The following is a 20,120-nucleotide window of genomic DNA, read 5'->3' on the forward strand; positions in this document are numbered from 1 at the left end:
GGATTTTATTGAGCTGTATTAAAATTCATTCTTTTGACTCAGGTCAGTGTTTTTCTCCAAAATGAGGTATTCTCAACCCTGTCAGATTCAATGCCTCCTTTATAGAACTATTACGAAATGAAATTCATAATTGAGACAAACATACATTTTAAAAATGTACTTACAAAGGAGAAGTAAAGAAAAATGATCAAAGACTATGTATTTCATTATATAAATGCTTGGGCATATCTGAACTAGATATAGAATGGAGTGCTTCAATGATTGTTTCTAAACATAGAACACCAAGAATACCCAGTCTACAAATGGTGATAACAGGAGTGTTGTGTGTGTGACAAAAGAACACATGTCACCACCAATGCATGTGGTTTTCCAACACAGTGAATACGTTTGATAAGGTTCTGAACACACCAGGTACAATGTACTTAGTGGTTACATTCTGGAAAATTCATACCAAATAAAATCTATTACAAATAAACTCAAAGACTTTTTTGTAATGAGTTAAAGTCTAGTCTAAGACCATTACAAACCACTTCATCTATCTATGTAACTATGGGCCATTTAGAAGTCATTGTCAGGACAGTCCTGTGTGTTGCAGATAATGGTATGGTGGTCAGTCAACTCCTAAATAAAATAGCCCTGATTTGTATTATTTGGGGATTTCTGTGCTGTAAATATGCCAATGACTGATTTTATACTACCTACTGGCTCATAAAATTCCTGCAGATTTAACCATCAGTTTAATAGGTACTAGCTCTGGGACTTCAGTAATTTTGTGGGATATCTAGCATCTCTAGCCTTTCCCCCTTAAATGCTGGTTGGGTTCCCTAAATCATTGTGACAACAAAAAGTCACAAGTTTCCAAAACACCCCATCAAGGGCAGTACTGCCCCTTTGAAAACCAATGTTAATCTCTGGTGACATTTCTGGTATAAGTGACCTCACCAAGTAGTAAGTGCTTTACCTGGGTTGGGTGTATGTGAGACTTACTCCTGGTGTGCCTTCTGGCTGCCTGTTTTGGATGCTCTGGAGAGAAGTGAAACAGTGTTGAACAGTACTGCAGTGCTGGTCTAAGCTTGCACAGCCGATCTGGCTGTACCCTGCCTGAGATCAGGAGGGAGACTCTAGTATATGCTTGTCAACTCTGATGAGCCCAGAGCAGCCCGCATCATGACCCTTGTTCCATCAGGCCTTTCTCAGCCTTGATCAGAACAAAGGAATACCACTTACAGATAAAAGGAGACCCATACTCCAGAGCTCTCCCCTGCTGGAGTTCATTACCACTTTTTTCAACTTACTTTTTCACCTGAGAAGTTAACAAATGGCAGAATCACTGAAGCAAGGCTGCTTTTCTCAGTTCTGGAGTGAATGTGCAGTTTGAATCATGAAGGCTGGGCAGCAAATGGCCTGCATCATGGACAAGAAGAAGTAATTCACAGAGTCCTGGGACAACTGAGAGTAAGCTATTTTAAACATAGTCCTAAATAGTGATAAGAATGCAGAAGGTAGACTCAGTGGGTTTTATTAAAGTAGAATTTTTTTAAGACTGGTACCATAAAGGACTAAAGGATCTTTCTCTTTTCTGCCCTAGTGTACACTTGACTCTGAAGTGGCTGTGAGAGTGGGTGGAGAGTTCTTCTTTGACCCTCAGCCCACAGATGCCCCTAGAAACCTCGTGTTGATTGCAGGAGGAGTTGGAATTAACCCCCTGCTTTCCATCCTGCGGTACTCAGCAGATCTCCACCGTGATCGGGCAAACAAAGGAAGTGGATATGAGATAGGTACAATAAAACTATTCTACAGTGCAAAGAACACCGGCGAACTCCTGTTTAAGGTAAGGGCAGGGGGAGATGTATGTTTCATCATTTGCTATAAGCAAACTTGTGTAGTGGTACTAAATGTCCACAAACATTTCTTCTCTAGGTTCTGATTTTTCTGCAAAGGTTCAAACAAAAGACTTTGCAAGGCTTAAACATGATCAAATGAAAATTAACACATCTTACCCAGGATAATTGAAACTGTCGGTGTTGAGGAAGCTTTTAGTTAAGGAACAGGATAGGGTGGGGGGTTGGTGGGATGGAATCTAGAGGTTAGGTGACAGGAAAGTCACATGGTACCATGAGTCCAGAAGAGTTGAGAGATCGACAGGTGGGCTCATGTCACGGGAGTAGGTGAGACCTAGATTGTTTGAACCCAGCTGGATAAATGAAACCCCATCAATTGCATCTGTTGAAACTAAGTACATTCCATGGAGAAGGCTTTCACTCACGAGTGCTTAGCAGCTGCAGAAGTGAACAAAAGAACAGAAACAGTTAAAAGACACAACTGTGGTCAGTGAAACTGCTGCTTAATTGCCAATGCTTGAGAAAAAGGAAAAAGAAAAAACTCCCGGAGAGTTGGTAATATGGTTGTTAGCATATTCAGATTTCAATTAAAGCCAAATAGCCCTCTATACTCTGAATGCTCTGGCCTGCTAGACTGCAAACAATATCTCTCTAAGTAGAGCAAGAGCGACAGACGTGTGTAGAATGGGAGTTGTGGTTCGGCATCAGTGGTTGGGCCCATCTGCTTTGATTTTTTAAAAATTGTAGTGTGACCAAATATGTTTGCTATTCCAGAAAAATATCCTCGATTTAGTAAATGAATTTCCTGAGAAGATTGCATGCAGTTTGCATGTTACAAAACAGACTACACAAATCAGTGCAGAACTTAAGCCATATATCACGGGTGAGTGCCCTGAAGATATTTTGACCGTCTCCATGCAGTTTTTTGGTGGACGTGGCTGCCATTGGTTGGGCGTAGATGCTTTATTGTTGGGAATTGCTGGGTGGGAATGTCACTACCAGGAGAATTGAGAGATGATTCATCATGGAAAAAATAAGAAAATACTTAGTTGGATTTACTTATATACAGGCTTCCTATTACCCATGTTAAAATTTTATTTTTCACATTTTTTAAGAAGCCTTTGCATCATCACTATACTGTTCATGAAAAAAGTTATATTCCATCCTTGGCTGAATGGATTCCATTTGCTATTAATGGTCATTTAAATTACTTGTCTCCCCTGTTTGGAAGGATTTTGATAAAAGTTTTAATTTACTTGCTGAAGACAGCTTTGCATCTCAACCAAAGACCAGTAAACTAATTGGCCTTCTTTGCAATGTGCTGTGACTAGCCTCCCCTAGGTTTAAGAAGCCTGGAGATGCACTGAGCTTGAGTTACATTAAATAAACACTTTGCTGAGTTGTGGTTGGTCTGTCCTCATTTCAGAATAAAAATAATGTCTGGCTTAATTTGGTGTTTATTCTGTTTTTTGGTAGAAGGAAGAATAACAGAGGAGGAGATAAAAGACCATATTTCAAAAGAGACTTTGTTCTATATTTGTGGCCCACCTCCAATGACAGACTTTTTCTCCAAGCAACTGGAAAACAACCATGTTCCCAAAGAACACATTTGCTTTGAGAAATGGTGGTAGGGAGCCGGCAAAGGTACAAAAGAGAAAGAAGCAAGATACATTCCAGAGAGTAAGAGAGATTATTTCATATCTTTTGTGGCAAGATGAATTTACCTTTACTTGAGTTACCTCAATTTTGAACTAAGTGACGAGCTGGAGAGTAAAAGAAAAACTGGCTAACAGACTTAAATTTCTTACAAAGACTTCTTTGATCAAATTATTTTTGACTAAATTTTCTTTTATTAATAATTATTATCTCATGATATACCACAAATTGGTCAGTATACATTTTCTTTTGCATGTAGGGGAAAAGTCATGTGTACTTAAATTTAATTAAGAAATTGTGGGGTTTTTTTGTGAATTGTAGACTAACTTTAAATTGTCAGCAATCCATATATTCTATATTCAATGAACTTAGAATTTTAAATACATTCTTAATAATTTACTTTGAAAATTTATTTGTAATGCCTATGTTAACTTTACCCATGGCCTACAGCCTTATTTGAACATCAGAACTTAGTTTAGAAATGGAAAATTGTGAGGAAAACTGCTTTAGGGCGTGGAACATCTCACATATTTGCCAATATCCTATATATCATGACCAGTTGTTGGTTTTTCCCTAGTAAAGCACTTGCTGTCTTGGCTCTCTGCCTTACTGCTTGTAGGAGGTGGCTTGATTGGGACAAAGGTGTGATTGGGACTGCTGTGTTTCATGTTCAATCTGCCTTTAGTGGTTGGCTGGCTGTGGGAATATGCCTAGGATTGGATGGGGGATGGAGCCACTTACAAATTCTGCTCCTCTGCTCTTTATTTCCTTGCTTTTTCGGGGTTGTATCTGGCACCAGCTAGTATAGAACATATACTGGTTGGATAGTTGAGAGAGAAAGCAATGATATTTTAATTTCTTACTAAATCTGGGATTGGGGCAGTTCCTAGAGTAGATGGAAAGAATGGGTACAGCTTTATCTCAAGTCTGCTGTGTTGCAACTGCTAAAAAGCAGACTGTATTCTTTTTTTTTTTTTTTTTTTTTTTTTTTTTTTTTTTTTTTAGATTTTTAAAAACCCAAAAGAAGTCCTTAGGCTGCCTGAGGGCTGGCATTCTTTTTGTGACAGGCTGTCCTGGGCCCAAGGCTGTCAACTTGGAGAGCACTACAGGGTGCCTGGGAAGGAGGACAGACCAGTGCTAGAGACTCAGAAAGCCCATTTGAGATTTTGTTCTTGAGCTGATGAGAAAAGACAAGTTGACCTTTCTTTGTTGCTGCAGGCCTCCCAGAGACTGCAGGGCTTGAACACATAATTGATGGCCCCTGAAGAGGGCTGGCATCACCACTGTAGCCTCTGTGCTATTTTGAGTTTCATCGGTTTCAAGCAGAGATTATTTGTCAATTTCAGTTAGGTGCTGCTTAGTGACTGGGGTTTGTTCTGAGAAGTGTGGTGTTAGGTAATTTCATCATTATGTGGCCATCAGGATGATACTTCACAAACTAAGATGGCTATGGCATCCATCGTTATATGGTGAAAGTGCAGGGTGACTCATTGTTCACCAAAATGTCATCATGTGCCTCATGACTGTATTTGATCCCAGATTTGAATTCATTGGGAAGAAGAGAAGGGCTTTTGGCCTGATGGGCATATCAGAGTCCAAAGTCCTCTGCGTCTCAGAGGTGAGGGGAGTGTGAGAAGCTCTGGACTGCCACAGGGAGCCCTGACTTATCAGTTGTTTCCAAAGTATCCTGCTTGAAGGCTGGGTTTGAGAGCTGAGTACTCAAGAGGCATAGGAGCACAGCATGATGACACTCAGGTGTGTGAGGTCTCCAGGGGTTGGTTGGGGGATGGAGTTCTGCCAACTGGTGAAGGTAGCTGGCAGGGGAGAGACCCCAAAGGTACAAGAGAAAGAGCCCTCCCAGGCCTCTGTATCAGGAGTGGAGGTGCAGGCTGAGCATCCTCTGTGCAGCAGGGAATAAGAGCATGGGGGGTTTTGCTCCCTGCCTCTGTCCAGCCAGCACCATGCTGTGTGCCTGCTGTTGTCAGAGAGCAAGGGCCAGCTCTCCTGGAGATCCCAGCTCTGCCTGCCACCCTGCTGTGGATTCACTGTCACCATCTGTGAGCTGCTGAGACAGGCCAAGTCTTGACCTTTGTTTGCCTGCAGTGTTATTCCTTTCGTCTCTGTCGTTCCAGCGCTCAGTGCTGAATATCGTTTTCTGCTCTGTTGGCCAAGAATGTCCTGTTGCCCTTACCTGCCAGGCTAGTCCACTTGTCTTTGGTACTCCAAATGAGCAGACTGCAGTCAGGGTGGCTTGGAATTTATAGTGTGGTGACTGAAGAGTATAGACTAAAGAGAGCCTTTGGGCCAGGCTGTCCAAGTTCAAATATCAACTATTCTACCTGCTAGGTAGAGGATCTTGAGCAAGTCACTGAACTGCATTATGCTTCATTTAAAATTACATACTTGTAACTACAGGTAAACGGGCAATATAACTACTGCCTCCCCCAGGACTGTTAAAGGATTAAATGTGATCATATATATATATATATATATATATATATATATATATATATATATATGCCAGCAGAACACTGCATGGGTATTTTTCACCATTAATTTGTCCTATTCAGAAAGGATTTCAAGAGGCCTGATGGCTTAGTTAGTCCACTAATTTGTAACTGTAATGTGGGTAGGGATCTGTTGTTTAGCATTATATGTGGCACACAGTAGGTACTTTGTAAATATTTGTTACATAGGAATTGTACAACGATGAGCTGAATTAAAGGATTTATTAAGGATCCTTTAGCCCTGAGTTTGTGAAAATGTTTCTTTTAACAAGAAACTAGGTTAATATGAGATACATGAGTCTTTTTCAAATTTTATATGTTGGTATGATTACCAGTGTGCATTAGAAAAATGGAACAAATACTTGGCTTTCCTTCAGTAGTTTACCCTCACAGGGGCTTTCTACAAGGCAGGGTATATATCATCACCAACAGGATTTCTTTAGGTGGTTGCAGAGCCTAAAGATGTTTGCCAGGACCCTGATCCTGGTCAGTAGCTCCTACTAAAAATAAAAATATTGTGGAAAATTCCAAGTATATACCATAATTGAGGAGATAGTAGACTGAATTCCCATGCATTCATTTCACACTTCAGTGACATAAATTCTTCAATGTCCGTTTCTGATAGACAAAACATAATGTAATCATACTCAACACAAGTCAATGATTCTCTTCTATAATCCTTCTGTGTTTTGTCCCCCCCAGCCCCCACCAGCCCTATGGCCTCAAAAGTCCACAGTTGCACTACGTTCCTATGGCAGGAAAGATGAGTTCTGACAAGAGACCACTAACTTGGCAACTGGAAAGTCTTGGTGATCTTGATAATATGGATGGTGGAAGTGAAAACCTAAGAGTGGATTTGGGAACATTTGGGAAGAAAGAAATTTTAATGAGTGAGCATTAATAATAATTTTGAGGGATTTTATTTTAAAGGAAGAAAGAAGATGGGACAGTAGCTGGAAAAGAAAGTAAAGTCAAGAAAATATTATTTTATTCATTGTTTTTTTTATTTTTAAGAACTTTTTTATTGGTACATAATAATTATACAGAATAGTGGGATTCATTGTGGCATATTCACACATGCATATGACATAAGTGAGCAGTTTCATTACCTTCCCTTAACCTCCACTCCTCCCTCTCCCCTCTTGTTCTCCTGTCTATGTATTTTTGGGTGATTCCTTTTTCTTTTTTGTTCTAGAGCTTCCACATATCAGAGAAAGCATCCAATCCTGGTTTATTTCTCTTAATGTGATACTCATTCATTTTCCTGCAGATGACATAATTTCTTCTTCATGGCTGAACAAAACTGTATTGTGTATATATACCACATTTTTACCCATTCAATAGACCGATACCTCGCCTGGTTCCATAACTTAGCTATTGTAAATTGTGCTGCCATAAACATGGGCATACATCTATCTCTACAGTGTGCTGATGTTAATTCCTTTGAGTAAATAGCAAGGAGTAGTAGAGCTGGATCATTTGGTAGTCGCGGTCTTGAGGAACCTCCATACCGAGTTCCATAGTGGTTGTACTAATTTACAATCCCACCAACAGTGTATAAGTGTTCCATTTCACAACATCCTTGCTGACATTACTATTTGTACTCTTAATTATTGCCATTGTTACTAGAGTAAGACAAAAATCTGTGTAGTTTTGATTTGCATTTCCCTAACTGCTAAAGATATTGAACACTTTGTGTTTAGTTCATTTACCAATTTATTGATTGGGGTGTTTTTTCTTGGGGGGAGATGAGTTCTTTATATATTCTGGATATTAGTTCTCTATCAGAAGAGTAGCTAATAGATTTTTTTTCCCCTAGTCTGTAGGTTCTCTCTCCATGCTGTTAACTCAGTAAATCCTAAATTTTGGGGACTATGTTTAACAAAATTGATGCAGGTGTAAATTGGCACATAGTTGGAAATCATAATCTAGAGTTTATTCTTTATTATTAAGAACAATAATGCAGATTGTCCTATAAATGACACTGGGACAATATAGTGTGTGTGTGTGTGTGTACGTACATATTTATAAGATAGCATACACACACACACACACACGCTATCCTGTAAATAGGACATTGGGCAAATATTTCATACATTACACAATATACAAAGAAGTGCCCCGTTCATGATGTGGAAGGAAGCAAAACACTTCAGAGGATTACAGTACATTTTTATAATGTTGGTTTTGCACAACATGGCTTATTTTGACATTGTCATTGTTGTTGCTACTTGAGAATAATGCTTCTTATGTCAAATCTGACATCTGGGACAGTAATAGGTCTGGGAATATGACCTTTAATTCCTCCTGATGGTTTCTCCCTACCTTGCTTAAGGTAAGCAGATGTCTCTCTTTGAGATCGCTCTTGTCTTTGTTCACACATCTTGAATAATTCTTACATTTTCGATGAACATACCAATTATTTGACTGCACAAAGACCAGTACAGTGTTTTACCTCTAATAGAAGTGGACTATTTGGAAACCAGTTGTGTTTGTCCACATCGCCATTGAAATAGTTATAGGAACCCACTACCTTTGGTTGACTTATATTGATTCACTTTTTTCCCCCATTGTTGAACTTTGCCAAGTGATTCCACTGTATTAGTTTGTTTCTACAGTGACATATTTGTAATCTAACCATTTTACAATGAGAATTCATTATTTGTATTGAACTTATATGGCCCTCTTCGCTTGCATTTTTATCAATGATTCAGTTTCAGAGGACACTTGTTTAATCTGGTTTTTTTTTTCCTCATGGTGTCTGTAGCTTGGCATCCAATGTTTTGAAGGTATACCAAGTCATAACTAGTGATTAGATTGTAACAGAAATTGTGATTATAGATTTTCCTACCTTCAAACGTGTAAAATGATCTTACTCTCAAGCAAAAAGATCATTGTTGGATTCTTCTTGAGCATTTTTTTGACAATACAAGTCAAAGTTATAACAATATCCCCGTATTCTGCACCGGGCCCCAAATTTATAACTGAATCTCGTGGGCTTATCTATTATAAATTGTTTCAGTGAATTTTGTCCATAACATGAAGATCATTTTGCCCACTGTCAAATATCCTTAAGGATGCCAAAAATTTACCAGAAATTTTATTTTTCTCAAGCATTCAGAATAAATGTTTTCTCTAATATATTCTTCAGAGTATGAACACAGGTTACAACTTGTCAACAAGTAACTACAAAGAACAACATGTTAGTGTTAGGCAGCAACACGTGCAGTACAGTACACATTACCATGAAGTATACGTTGTTCCAGTGTCCTGCTTATAGGACAGGTACTTTTGAGCATTGATAATTTAAAATACAGTGTATTCCTTGAAATAAAATGACAGCTAGTTCTAGAAAATGCTTTCATGGGTACATTTCTTCAGTTACGCATGTAATGTTTTGTTCAATTGAGTAAGAGTAAACTTGAAGAAAGAGTAAACTTGAAGTTATCTTCACTATTTCAGCTGGGCAGGGTGGCACACACCTATAATCCCAGTGTCTGGGGAGGCTGAGAAAGGAGAATCGCACGTTCAGCCTCAGCAATTTAGTGAGGCACAAAGCAAATTAATGAGATCTTGTCTCTAAATAAAATATAAATAAAATAAAATAAAAAGGATGGAATGTGGCTTATTGGTTAAGTGCCCCTGGGTTCAGTTCCCAGTACCCACCCCCATCCAAAAATTGAATGTTTTTTCCCAAAACTCTAGAAACATAGTATTTCAAAGTTTTTATAGATAGTAAATTTGTAATCAGTTTTTAAATAATTGTACAGTATTTGGTATGATGGGACAAAATTGTTTCTTTGCTGTACAGAAGGTTTTTAATTTGAAGCCATTCCATTTAATGATTCTTGGGTTTATTTTCTGAGCTTTAGTAATCTTACTAAAGAAGTTATTGTTCGGCTATGTAACTGTTAGTGTTTCACCTGTTTTCTTCTAGCACTTATTGGGTTTCTGGTCTAATTCCCAAGTCTTTCATCCGTTTTAAATTGACTTTGTAGGGTGAGAGATGGGATCTAGTTTCATTCTTCTTCATATGGACATCCAGTTTTCCTAGTGCCATTTGTTAAAAAGGCTGTAGGCTCTTTTCTCCCAACTAATGTTTTTGGTGCCTTTGCCAAGGATCAGTTGACTCTCTGTATCTGTATCTCTGTTTTTATACCATTACCATGCTGTTTATTTTTTACTGTAGCTCTCAAGTACAATTTGAAATCATGTATTGTGATGCCCCCAGCATTTCTCTTTCTGATCAGAATTGCTTTGGCTATTCTGGGTTTTTGTTCTTCCATATGATTTTAGGACTGCTTTTTTTCTAATACAATGGAGAATGTCATTGGTATTTTGACTGGGATTATACTGAAATGGTAGAATACTTTTGTTAATATGGTCATTTCAACAATATTAATTCTGCCTGCAGTGAATATGGGAGGTCTATCTTCTAATGTCTTCTATTTCTTTTTTCAGTGTTCTGTAATTTTCCTTGTAGAGGTCTTTGAATTCTTTGGTTAGATTTATCCTAGGTTTCTGTTTTTCATTTTTAAGGTTTTGTGAATGGACTTATTTTTCTGATTTCTTTATAAGCAGGTTCATTTTGTGTATACGAAAACCAATGATTTTTTTTCTTTGTATTTTAGTTTGGTGAATTTATCAGATGTACAAATTTTCTAGTGGAGCTTTTAGGATCTTTCAAGTATAGGATCATATCATGAATAGGGATAATTCCTTTTCTATTTATAACCCCATTTTTTCTTTCTCTTGCCCAATCCCTCTAGGTGAAATTGCAAATACTATATTGAGTATTGAGAGCAGACATTTTTGTCTTATTCCTGATTTAGGGGAAATGTTTTCAGTTTTACCCCATTCCATATGATGACAGCTTTGGGTTTGTCATATATACTTTGGTTGTACCATGTTTGTCATATATACTTTTGTTGTTCTATATCTTGTTTTTTTTGTTGTTGTTTTTTCCAGGGATTTCATCATGAAGGGATGTTACATTCTGTCAGAGGCTTTTTCTGCATCTGTTGAGAGGATTATGTAGTTTTTGTCCTTGACTCTATTTTTGTGGTGTATTATATTTACAGGTTTATGAATGTTGAACCATCCTTGCATCCCTGAATGAAGCCATGTTGGTCATAATGTAGATCTTTTTGATGTGTTTCTGAATTCAATTTGCAATTATTTTGTTAAGGAGTTTGGTACCTATATTCATGGACTTTGGTCTATAATTTTATTTTCTTTGTGTGTCCTTATGTTTTTAGTATCAGTGTGTTATTGGTTTTGTAGAATGAGTTTAAAAGCACCCCCCCCCCCCGTTTCTCAGAATAATTTGAAGAGTATTGGTGTTCTTTAAAAACTTGGTAAAACTCAACTGTGAATCTATCGGGTTCTGGGCTCTTTGCTGGAAGGTTTTTTAAAATTACTGTTTCTATTTCATTGCTTGAAACTGGTCTGTTTAGATTTTCTATAGATTCTGGTTCCAACTTTATAGGTCATGTGTGTCTAGAAATATACTCATTTCTCCTGGATTTTCCAATTGATTGGAATATGGATTTTAAAAATAGTTCCTAATGATCCTCTGGAATTTCAGTGGTGTTTATTGTAATATCCTCTTTATTATCTCTAATTTTATTAATTTGAGTCTTTTTTAAAAAGGGTTTATCGGTCTTTTCAAAGAGCTGACTTTTTTAAAGGGAATTTTTTAAATACCTTTATTCTATTTATTCATTTGTATGTGGTGCTGAGGATCAAACGCAGGGCCTCACATGAGCTAAGCAAGCACTCTACCACTGAGCTATAGCACCAACCTCAAGAGCTGACTTTTTAATTGATCTTTAGTATCAATTTAGTATTTTATTTATTAATCGAACCCATTGCCTCATCTGTGCTAGGCAAGCACTCTACCACTGAGCCACAACCCCAGCCCTTTAGTACTGTTTTTTTAATTCTCTGTTTCATTAATTTCAGCTCTCATCTTTGTTTTTTCTTTCCTTCCACTGATTCTATCATTGGTTTGTTCTTGTTTTTCTAAGACCTTGAGATGTATCATTAGGTAATGTACTTGAGATCCTTCTGACATATTTATTTATGTAGCTATACAGAGCTATAAATTTTTCTCTTAGAACAGCCTTTACTGTATTCCACAGGTTTTTATAGATTGTATTTCTGTTCTTGTTTGATTGTAAGAATCTCCATGTGTTTGTGTAGTTTCTGTAGGGTTTTGGGGAGGAGGAGGGTTGAGGTTTTTTTTGTTTTGTTTTTGCTGTTGATTTCTAATTTTATTCCATTATGATCAGATAAGATGTAAGGAATTATTTCAGCCTTTCTGTATTTTCTAGAACTAGCTTTGTGGCCTAAAAGATGATCTATTTTGATGACAGTTTCATGGGCAGCTGTTGTTTCATGAAATACTCCTTAGAAGTCTGCTAAGTCCATCCATTTGATATATGCTAAATTTTAACTCTGTAGTATCTTTGTTGATTTCATGTCTGGATGACCTGTTAGAGGTGTGTTGAACTCGCCCATTGTTATCATATTGAGGACTAGCTGAGCCTTTATGTTGAGTAGTTTGTTTTATGAAACTGGGTGTGCCAACATTCAGGGAATAAATATTTATGATCACTATTTCTTTATGGATTATTCCCTTTACCAATATGTAGTGGCCTTGTCTCTTCTAATTTTGGCTTAAAATCTGTTCCAAGAGTACTGCTCCTTCTTGCTTTTGAGTTCCATTTGCATGGATTATTTTCCACCTGTGAATGTCTCTGCCATTGAGGTATGTTTCCCTCAGGCAATGTATAGTTGGGTCTTATTCTGCCAGTCTGTCTTTCTTAATTGGAGAATTAAGACCATGTGTTATCAGCATTATTATAGAGAAATGTATTATTTTTGACATTTTATTTCTAGTGTTTGATTTGATCCTAATTCTCATTTGCTTATCACTTCTTCTAATGAGATGCATTTGTATTACCTCTCATTGTTTTTTATCTTCTGTGTGTAAAATTCCTTTAAATATCTTTTTCAGTGCTAATTTAGTGGTCATGAATTCCTTTAATTTATGTATATCTTGAAAAGTTTTTATTCTTTAATTACGTAAGATTTTCTGGATATATCAAACTAGGTTGGTAAATATTTTCCTGCACTGTTCAAAATACATCCCATCAAGCCCTCCTGGCCTTTAGGGTTTCTATTAAGAAAACTGGTAGTGTTCTTATTGGTTTACCTTTGTAAGTGACCTGTCAGTTCTTTTACAGCTTTTAAAATTCTTTGTGTATTTTAGTCATTTTAACTATAATGTGACTTGGGGAGGTTCTTTTCTGCTCTTGTCTATTTGGGGTTCTATATGGCGCCTATATCTGAATGTCCAACTCAGTCCCGAGGTTAGAGAAATTTTCTGTTATTTCACTGAAAAGGTTTTCAGTGTCATTAACCTGTAACTTTCCTTCAATACCAATGATCCTTAAGTTAGATTTCTTAATGTTGTTTCAGAATTCTTGAGTATGCTGATTATAGGGTTTTTGTTTTGTTTTTATTGTTTAGTGTTCAGATACCTTGTCTTCAAGGCCTGATATTCTCTGAATTAATGTTATCTATCAGACTTTCAGCTGTTTTATTTAATTGAGCTTATTTACAGACTTTGGTTCTTACTCAATTGTGATACTCTTTTATAAACTGCATTTTCTGCCTTAGTTTATTTCTTAGGTCACCTTTTAGTTCATTGATCATGATCATTTTAACCTTTAATATTTTAATTCCTTTTTTTTTTTTTTTGGCGGGGAGGGGGTATTACTGGGGATTGAACTCGGGGGCACTTGACCACTGAGCCTCCAGCCCTATTTTTGTATTTTATTTAGAGACAGGATCTCACTGAGTTGCTTAGTGCCCCGCTGTTTGCTGAGGCTAGCTTTGAACTTGTGATCTTATTGCCTTAGCCTCCCAAGCCATTGGGATTATAGGTGTGAGCCACCACACTTGGCAATTTTGAATTATTTGGGGGGCATTATTTCCATTTTGTGAGATCAGTTACAAGTGTTATGAACTCTTGGGGACATCTTTTTTCTCATGTTGCCTATGTTTCTGTGTTGACATGTATACCTCTCTCTGAGTGGATGTGTATTCCACTGTAATAGCTTTCCTCCTTATCATGTGCCTCAGCCTGGAGATATATCTAAGTGTCAAAACTCACTCAGTGTGGTCATGGTATGGTGTTCAGTCCCCAAAACTACTCTTTAAGAGATGATCACCATTAATTGTTACCACCAAGGGCAAAGCTATATACCAGTAAATCTTAAACATATTGAAAATGTTTTCACAACTCCATTAATCTAAAAATGGAAAAGGGGAATAATGCTTTAGAATAGACTGAGAAACTGGGTATTAAAGTTACTATTAAACTCTCTAGGACATGAAGAGGGGTGGGGAGAAAAAAATGAAGGGGGCAGAAATGCAAGAAGAAATAGGAGAGAATAAAAAAACTGAGCAAGAAGAAAAATGATAGACTAAATCCAATTGACATTTAAAACATTAAAAAATAAAGTTGGATTAAGGAATGAAGTATCAAATGATGGAGGTAACCTGTCACATCAACACAGAAGATAATATCAGTGAAATTTAAAAAAAAAACTGACTTCAAATTATTCCTTAAATAGTGGGCTATTTGAGTAGATGCAGAGATTTATTATTGGACCATCCAAACTTGGATCTCATCAGGTTTTTTTTTTTGGTGGCAGCGGGCAGGTTAATGTTCAGACCTGAAGTTGACCTCTGTTTTCTCTAGGTATGGAGTTGGTATACACATCAGTCATTTTGAGTTTTTCCCTGTATAGTTTAGCTTTTTGCTTCAAAATACAGAACTTTGTCATTCATTCTCTCCCTACAGATCTTGTTCCACCTACCTCTGACATGAATCTGGAGTCTCCCTCCATTTTTTGGTATGTCTGGAGAGATTCGTTCTTGGAAGTGTCAGAGAAAACATCCCCTAATTGCCTGTGGCCTAGCAGCCAGTTCTCTCCCTCACTGGGACTGCTGTCTTGTGTAACTGCTGTATAAATGCTTTGTGCACCCAACATTGTCAAAAACAGGTGCGAGTTCACCTGTATAGTTTTGGGGGTTGTGGATTGTGGCAGCCCATAGCAGAGGCATGGGGGCAGTGGCCCTTGGCACATAGGTTGGGTGGTGGGCCACTGCTGGGGTATGTTTAGTGGTTGCTGGCTTTTGAGGCACATGTATTGCTGCTGGACTGCTTGTAGCTTTGGTGGGCCACTTCTGGGACTCACCCAGTAGTAGCCAGCATCTAGGGCACACACATCTGTGGGCTGTTTTGCAGGTATGCGTGGCACTAGTGGGCTGTGGGCAGATTCTGCCAGCTGTTGAGGTACATATGGTTGCAGCCAGCAACTGGAGGAGTACATGCAGTGTCAGCAGGCTGGTGCTGTGGTGCAGAGTCGGTGGTGGCTGGTATCTGGGCATGAATGTCTGCAGATGGCTTCTGCCGACTGCAGAAGTGCTCACTGCTGAAGCCAACAACAGGAACTTTTATAGCTGAGGCTAGTAGCTAGGGCACTTGCCACTCCCCAGTTGCCATACTCTCTAAAAGTGACCCGCTTTCTGTTCTGCACCCCATTCCCCTTAGTAGCATTGCAGGGAGGGAGATTTGACAACCTGCATTTCGCAGAGGTCCTGCTACCGAGGTTACTCGGCTTGTGTCAAAAGCCTTCCATATGATAGTATTTGCTCTAGATGATAAAGCCACATAGATTTAATTCCTTCTAGCATGGCAGGCTTACCCATGGTCTCTACAAAATGGCTGCCTGCCACAGCTTTCCACCAGCAATAGGAAATAAGCTGTGCACTTCTCACTCACCAAGTGGCTTTGCAGCTCCTGTCTCTGCTTAACAGTCTTTCTTTTCTATGGTTATTGTTTCTGAAATATGTTTGTTGTCTTATCCACAGCCCACTTGTGCCAGGACAATGGGGTAGGTTGCAGAAGGGCCAAAGAAAGTCCCCAGAGACAGTGTGAGAGACATGATTTACTGGGGAAAGCTTATAGGAGATCAGTGACTGCCTCAAGAAGATCCCAAGTAGAGTTCAGTGGTGAAAACAGGCCAAACAGATAGCACCTCCATCCCTCCAGGTGCTTCATTAAGCTGTTGTTTAGCCCGAGGTGTTTTGTCCAGTGGTGGCTGGCTAGATGAATAACACGTAACCTCCACAGTGCCCTCGTGCCCTCACTTTCATGCCTGTCCTCTCTTGGGGGTTTTTAATGTTAGGCTGCAGAAATAGCGACATCACCAGCAGTAGCTTGCTTATATGACTATTATTCCAAGAGCAACTATCCTGACATACATGCAGGAAAAGTAGAAAAGTAGCTTTCTACAGATAACACTAGCTTGCCTTAGTTTCCAGTGTGCCTGAGAAAGCTTATGTCCCTCATAATGTGTGTTTGGACTTTCTTGCCTAGCCTAGCTCTCCTTGTTCCATCAAATTGAATAGGTTTTGAGGAAGAGAAATCTAGCACTCAGGGTCATGCTGTCCCATGTCATCTCCACCCCCATCCCCCCACCCCCACACACAGTGTTTGTGGATACCACTTGTCAGCTTTGCCTTTTCCTTTTCTCCCTTTGTTACCCCAACCCCACAACCCACCCTGGGGGAGGGTTCAGGGTTAATGAATTCTTCTCTATTTTGTTGTAGTAATCAGAATTTGAGTCCAAGTGACGGTCCAACATTATGTCTTACTTAGCACATTCCCTCTATTACCCAACTCTGTAATCGGTGTTCTCACTGCTTATATTTCAAGCTGTGGAAGAGTTGAGATTTGCTGCCTAGTTGTACTCTGCCATCTTTCCAAACCCCTATTCATTTTAAACTTTTTATTTTTAAGTAATGTTATATGTAAAGCAAAGTTTCAAAATTCACATACCCAAATGTTAACATAATCTTGGTGTATATAGCAAAACAAAGAAATTAACAGTGTAATTAAATTGGTACAGTATTAGCCACAAATTTAAGACAAGAGAAATAGCCCAATTGTATGAAAACTATCAAAGAGTCATTCAGTGGGACTCCAATTTGGGAGGTAACAAAGTTTTTCTAGAAAATGATAAATTGATTAACTGTCATTTATTGAACATCTATGTGCTGGCATGGAGGAAAATATAAGACAAAAATTACTCTGAGAAAGTTAAATACCTTAAGAAATTATACTTTTTAATGAGGCTAAAGAATGATACAAAGTATCTTCTATGAAGAAGTATATTACTGAAAACACTTCCAAATGATTAAAAACAAAGATGGAGGCTGGGGATTTAGCTCATTTGGTAGAGTGCCTGTCTCGCATGCACAAGGCCAAGGGCTCAATCCCTAGCAATACTACCCCACCCAAAAAAAGATGATTCGGGGAATTTTTTTTTTTTTTTTAAACTATCAATGGTTGGAAAGAAGCCATGGACTTTAGATGACTGAGTAGTTGGAGTGATGGTGTCCTAGGGATAGAGGGTAGGAGGGGGCATGGGAAAGGCTGCACCTAAGCTTTGCAGTCAGTGCTTAGGAGGGTGGTTAGTATTAGATGCTAAGGTTAGGACTAGGTATGCATGTGTGCTTGCAAGTACAAATACTTGCCTGTATACAGTGACTGCCGAATGACCCAAGTCTCTTACTGAGAATTTTTTTCTTAATGGAAAATAGCAATTTCCTTCATTCCTGGCATTGCAGATGATCATATGCTGATAATTTAACCTGAGAGCTGTTGTTGCATTTTTATTTTATATCAAACTGAAGTATATTTTTCTCATCTCAGAAAATAGATTTCTTTAATATTACTCTTCCCTAATATGTACATAATCTGTCAGTGTGGTGATGACATATAAAGATATCTACTAACCCACCATCAAACCAAGGCATGCATTTTAAAATGTTTTGTGCCTAGGAATTCAGAGTTTCCCACTTGCTGATCAGCCATCTTGGTTGAGTCTGTTCAGATTTCTTAAAACTTTGCAGGAGCCTCTTGGCCTGACCTTAGTCCCTTCTCTCATCTCTGTTCCTTTTGGTGTGCTTGAGCATAAGATTTTTGTTTACTCCTTGTTTTTTCTTTTTAAATTACCTGATAAATATGACCATAAGTTAAATAATATGAAACTTCCTTCTCCTGCATCTCATTCCTTCCTGGAAGAAACCTTTATATAGAGTTAAATGTCCATTTAGACATTTTCCAGTGAATTAACCTTGTATACATATATAGCTATACATGCTTCTGTGTATTACTTTTTTAACACATACATTATGAGTATGTTCCATAATGTACTTAAGCATACCTTAATGGACATTCAGATGGTTTGCAGTTTGGGACTTTACAAACAATATTGCAGCAAACGAATTTGTTCATATAAATTTTCTACATATATTCCTATAAAATTACCAAAGTGTCATTGCTGGTAATGACTAATGCTCATTGCCAAATTACCCTATAAAATGCACATGCCTGTAATAACAGAGGCTCCAGAGGCTGAGAGGCAGGAGGATCGCAAGTTCTAAGGCAGCCTCAGCAATGGCAAGGTACTAAGCAACTCGGCGAGACCCTGTCTCTAAATAAAATACAAAATAGGACTGGGAAAGTGGCTCAGTGATCGAGTGACCCCAAGATCAATCCCCAGTAACCGCCCTCCCCCAATAGCTTAATATATATTCTAATAAGTTATGAAAATATCCATTTCTGGCCAACAGTAGATACCCAATGGATATGAAAGAGATATTTCAGTCTTCAGATTTTTTTTTTCTAACTTGTTAAATGAAAGCTGTGCTTTTTAGAACTTTTTAAATTGGATTTTTGGATTTTTTTCCATTGCATTTTTTACCTAACATTTTCTTTTTGGCCATTTCTTTCTTTTTTTTTTTTTTGAGAATGGTATGTTCTTACGTCCATTTTAATCTTACAGTTTTTCTAAGGAGATTCAAATCAGTTAAGTCCTAATTCTTTGTTTTATATATATTAGATATTTTTGTCTGAACTATTATTAGTCCTTGGATTTTGTTTGTTATAATACCAAAAATTTAAATTGATAGTCTTTGCCCTGCTTTTTTTGATATTTTCTTTAGATAATTTATAGATCTTTAATCCATTGGGATTAATTTTTGTGCGTGAAAAGGGATAGGGGTCTGACTTTTTTCCATATGACTTTGCAATTTCCCAGCACCATTTACCAAATAGTCTATACTTTCCCCAGTGATTTCAAATGCTTCCTTTATCACATACTGAATTCCCACCAATAGATTTTCCCCTCTAAACTTTTCCACTGTGTTAGGCCTTACTTTTTCTATTATATTCTTTTAGTTTCTTAATATCTACTTTTATTAATACATATACATTTTAATGGGATTCTCTTTGGTATTTCCATACATGCATACAGCATGCACTGGTCACATGCCCTTCCACCCTGAACTCCCCCATTTTCCCTCACTCCCCACCCCTTGGCACCTTTCCCAGTTCCTAATAATAAGTAGGTTACTTACAGGTTAGGGTTTCTTTGTTTCATGTATGAGAATATATTTGTCTTTCATGTCTGGCAGCATGGCTTCCAGATACCCTCCACTTCCATCTTTTTTTTTTTTTTTTTTTGGCAAATGACAAGGTTTCATTCTTTCCAGCTAAATAATTCTCCATTGCATATATATCCCATGTTTTCTTTATGCATTACTCTGTTGACAGACACCTAAGCTGATTCTGTATGTTATTGTAACCATAGTGGTGCAGTAAGCATGGACATGCAGGTATCTCTTATGTGTGCTGATTGTATTTCCTTTGGCTATATACTCAGGAGTGGTATAGCTACTGTAATTTTTTTTGAGGAACCTCCATACTAGTTTTCATAGTGACTGTGCTAATTTATATTTCTACCTCTAGTGGATAAGAGTTCCTTCTTCTCCACATTCTGGCCAGCAATTTTTTTTTTTTTGAGAGAGAGGTAGAGAGAATTTTAATTTTTTTTTTTTTTTTTTTTTTTTTTTTTTTTTTAGTATTTGGCAGACACAACATCTTTGTATGTGATGCTGAGGATCGAACCGGGGCCGCATGCATGCCAGGCGAGTGTGTTACCTACCACTTGAGCCACATCCCCAGCCCAGC

General features: G+C 37.9%; 1 protein-coding gene across 5 annotated transcripts in view; it reads left to right on the top strand.

Moving 5' to 3' along the window:
* Oxnad1 (oxidoreductase NAD binding domain containing 1) overlaps positions 1 to 20,120 on the top strand; it is a 67,782-nt gene that overhangs the window by 30,688 nt on the left and 16,974 nt on the right. For 3 of the 5 annotated variants that reach the window (XR_013343360.1, XM_077796234.1, XM_026388602.2), the window contains exons 7-9: positions 1,589 to 1,831; positions 2,616 to 2,724; positions 3,318 to 3,521. Coding sequence is in view for 4 of the 5 variants with exons in the window: in XM_077796234.1 (XP_077652360.1) it covers positions 1,589 to 1,831; positions 2,616 to 2,724; positions 3,318 to 3,472 (507 nt within the window). In the remaining variant the exon portion in view is untranslated. Of the gene's footprint in view, positions 1 to 1,588; positions 1,832 to 2,615; positions 2,725 to 3,317; positions 4,466 to 20,120 lie in introns of those variants that run through there. The other 2 variants (XM_026388603.2, XM_026388601.2) reach the window with 1 other exon arrangement.

The sequence above is a fragment of the Urocitellus parryii genome, chromosome 3 (genome assembly GCF_045843805.1).
Source record: "Urocitellus parryii isolate mUroPar1 chromosome 3, mUroPar1.hap1, whole genome shotgun sequence".
Taxonomy (NCBI): domain Eukaryota; kingdom Metazoa; phylum Chordata; class Mammalia; order Rodentia; family Sciuridae; genus Urocitellus; species Urocitellus parryii.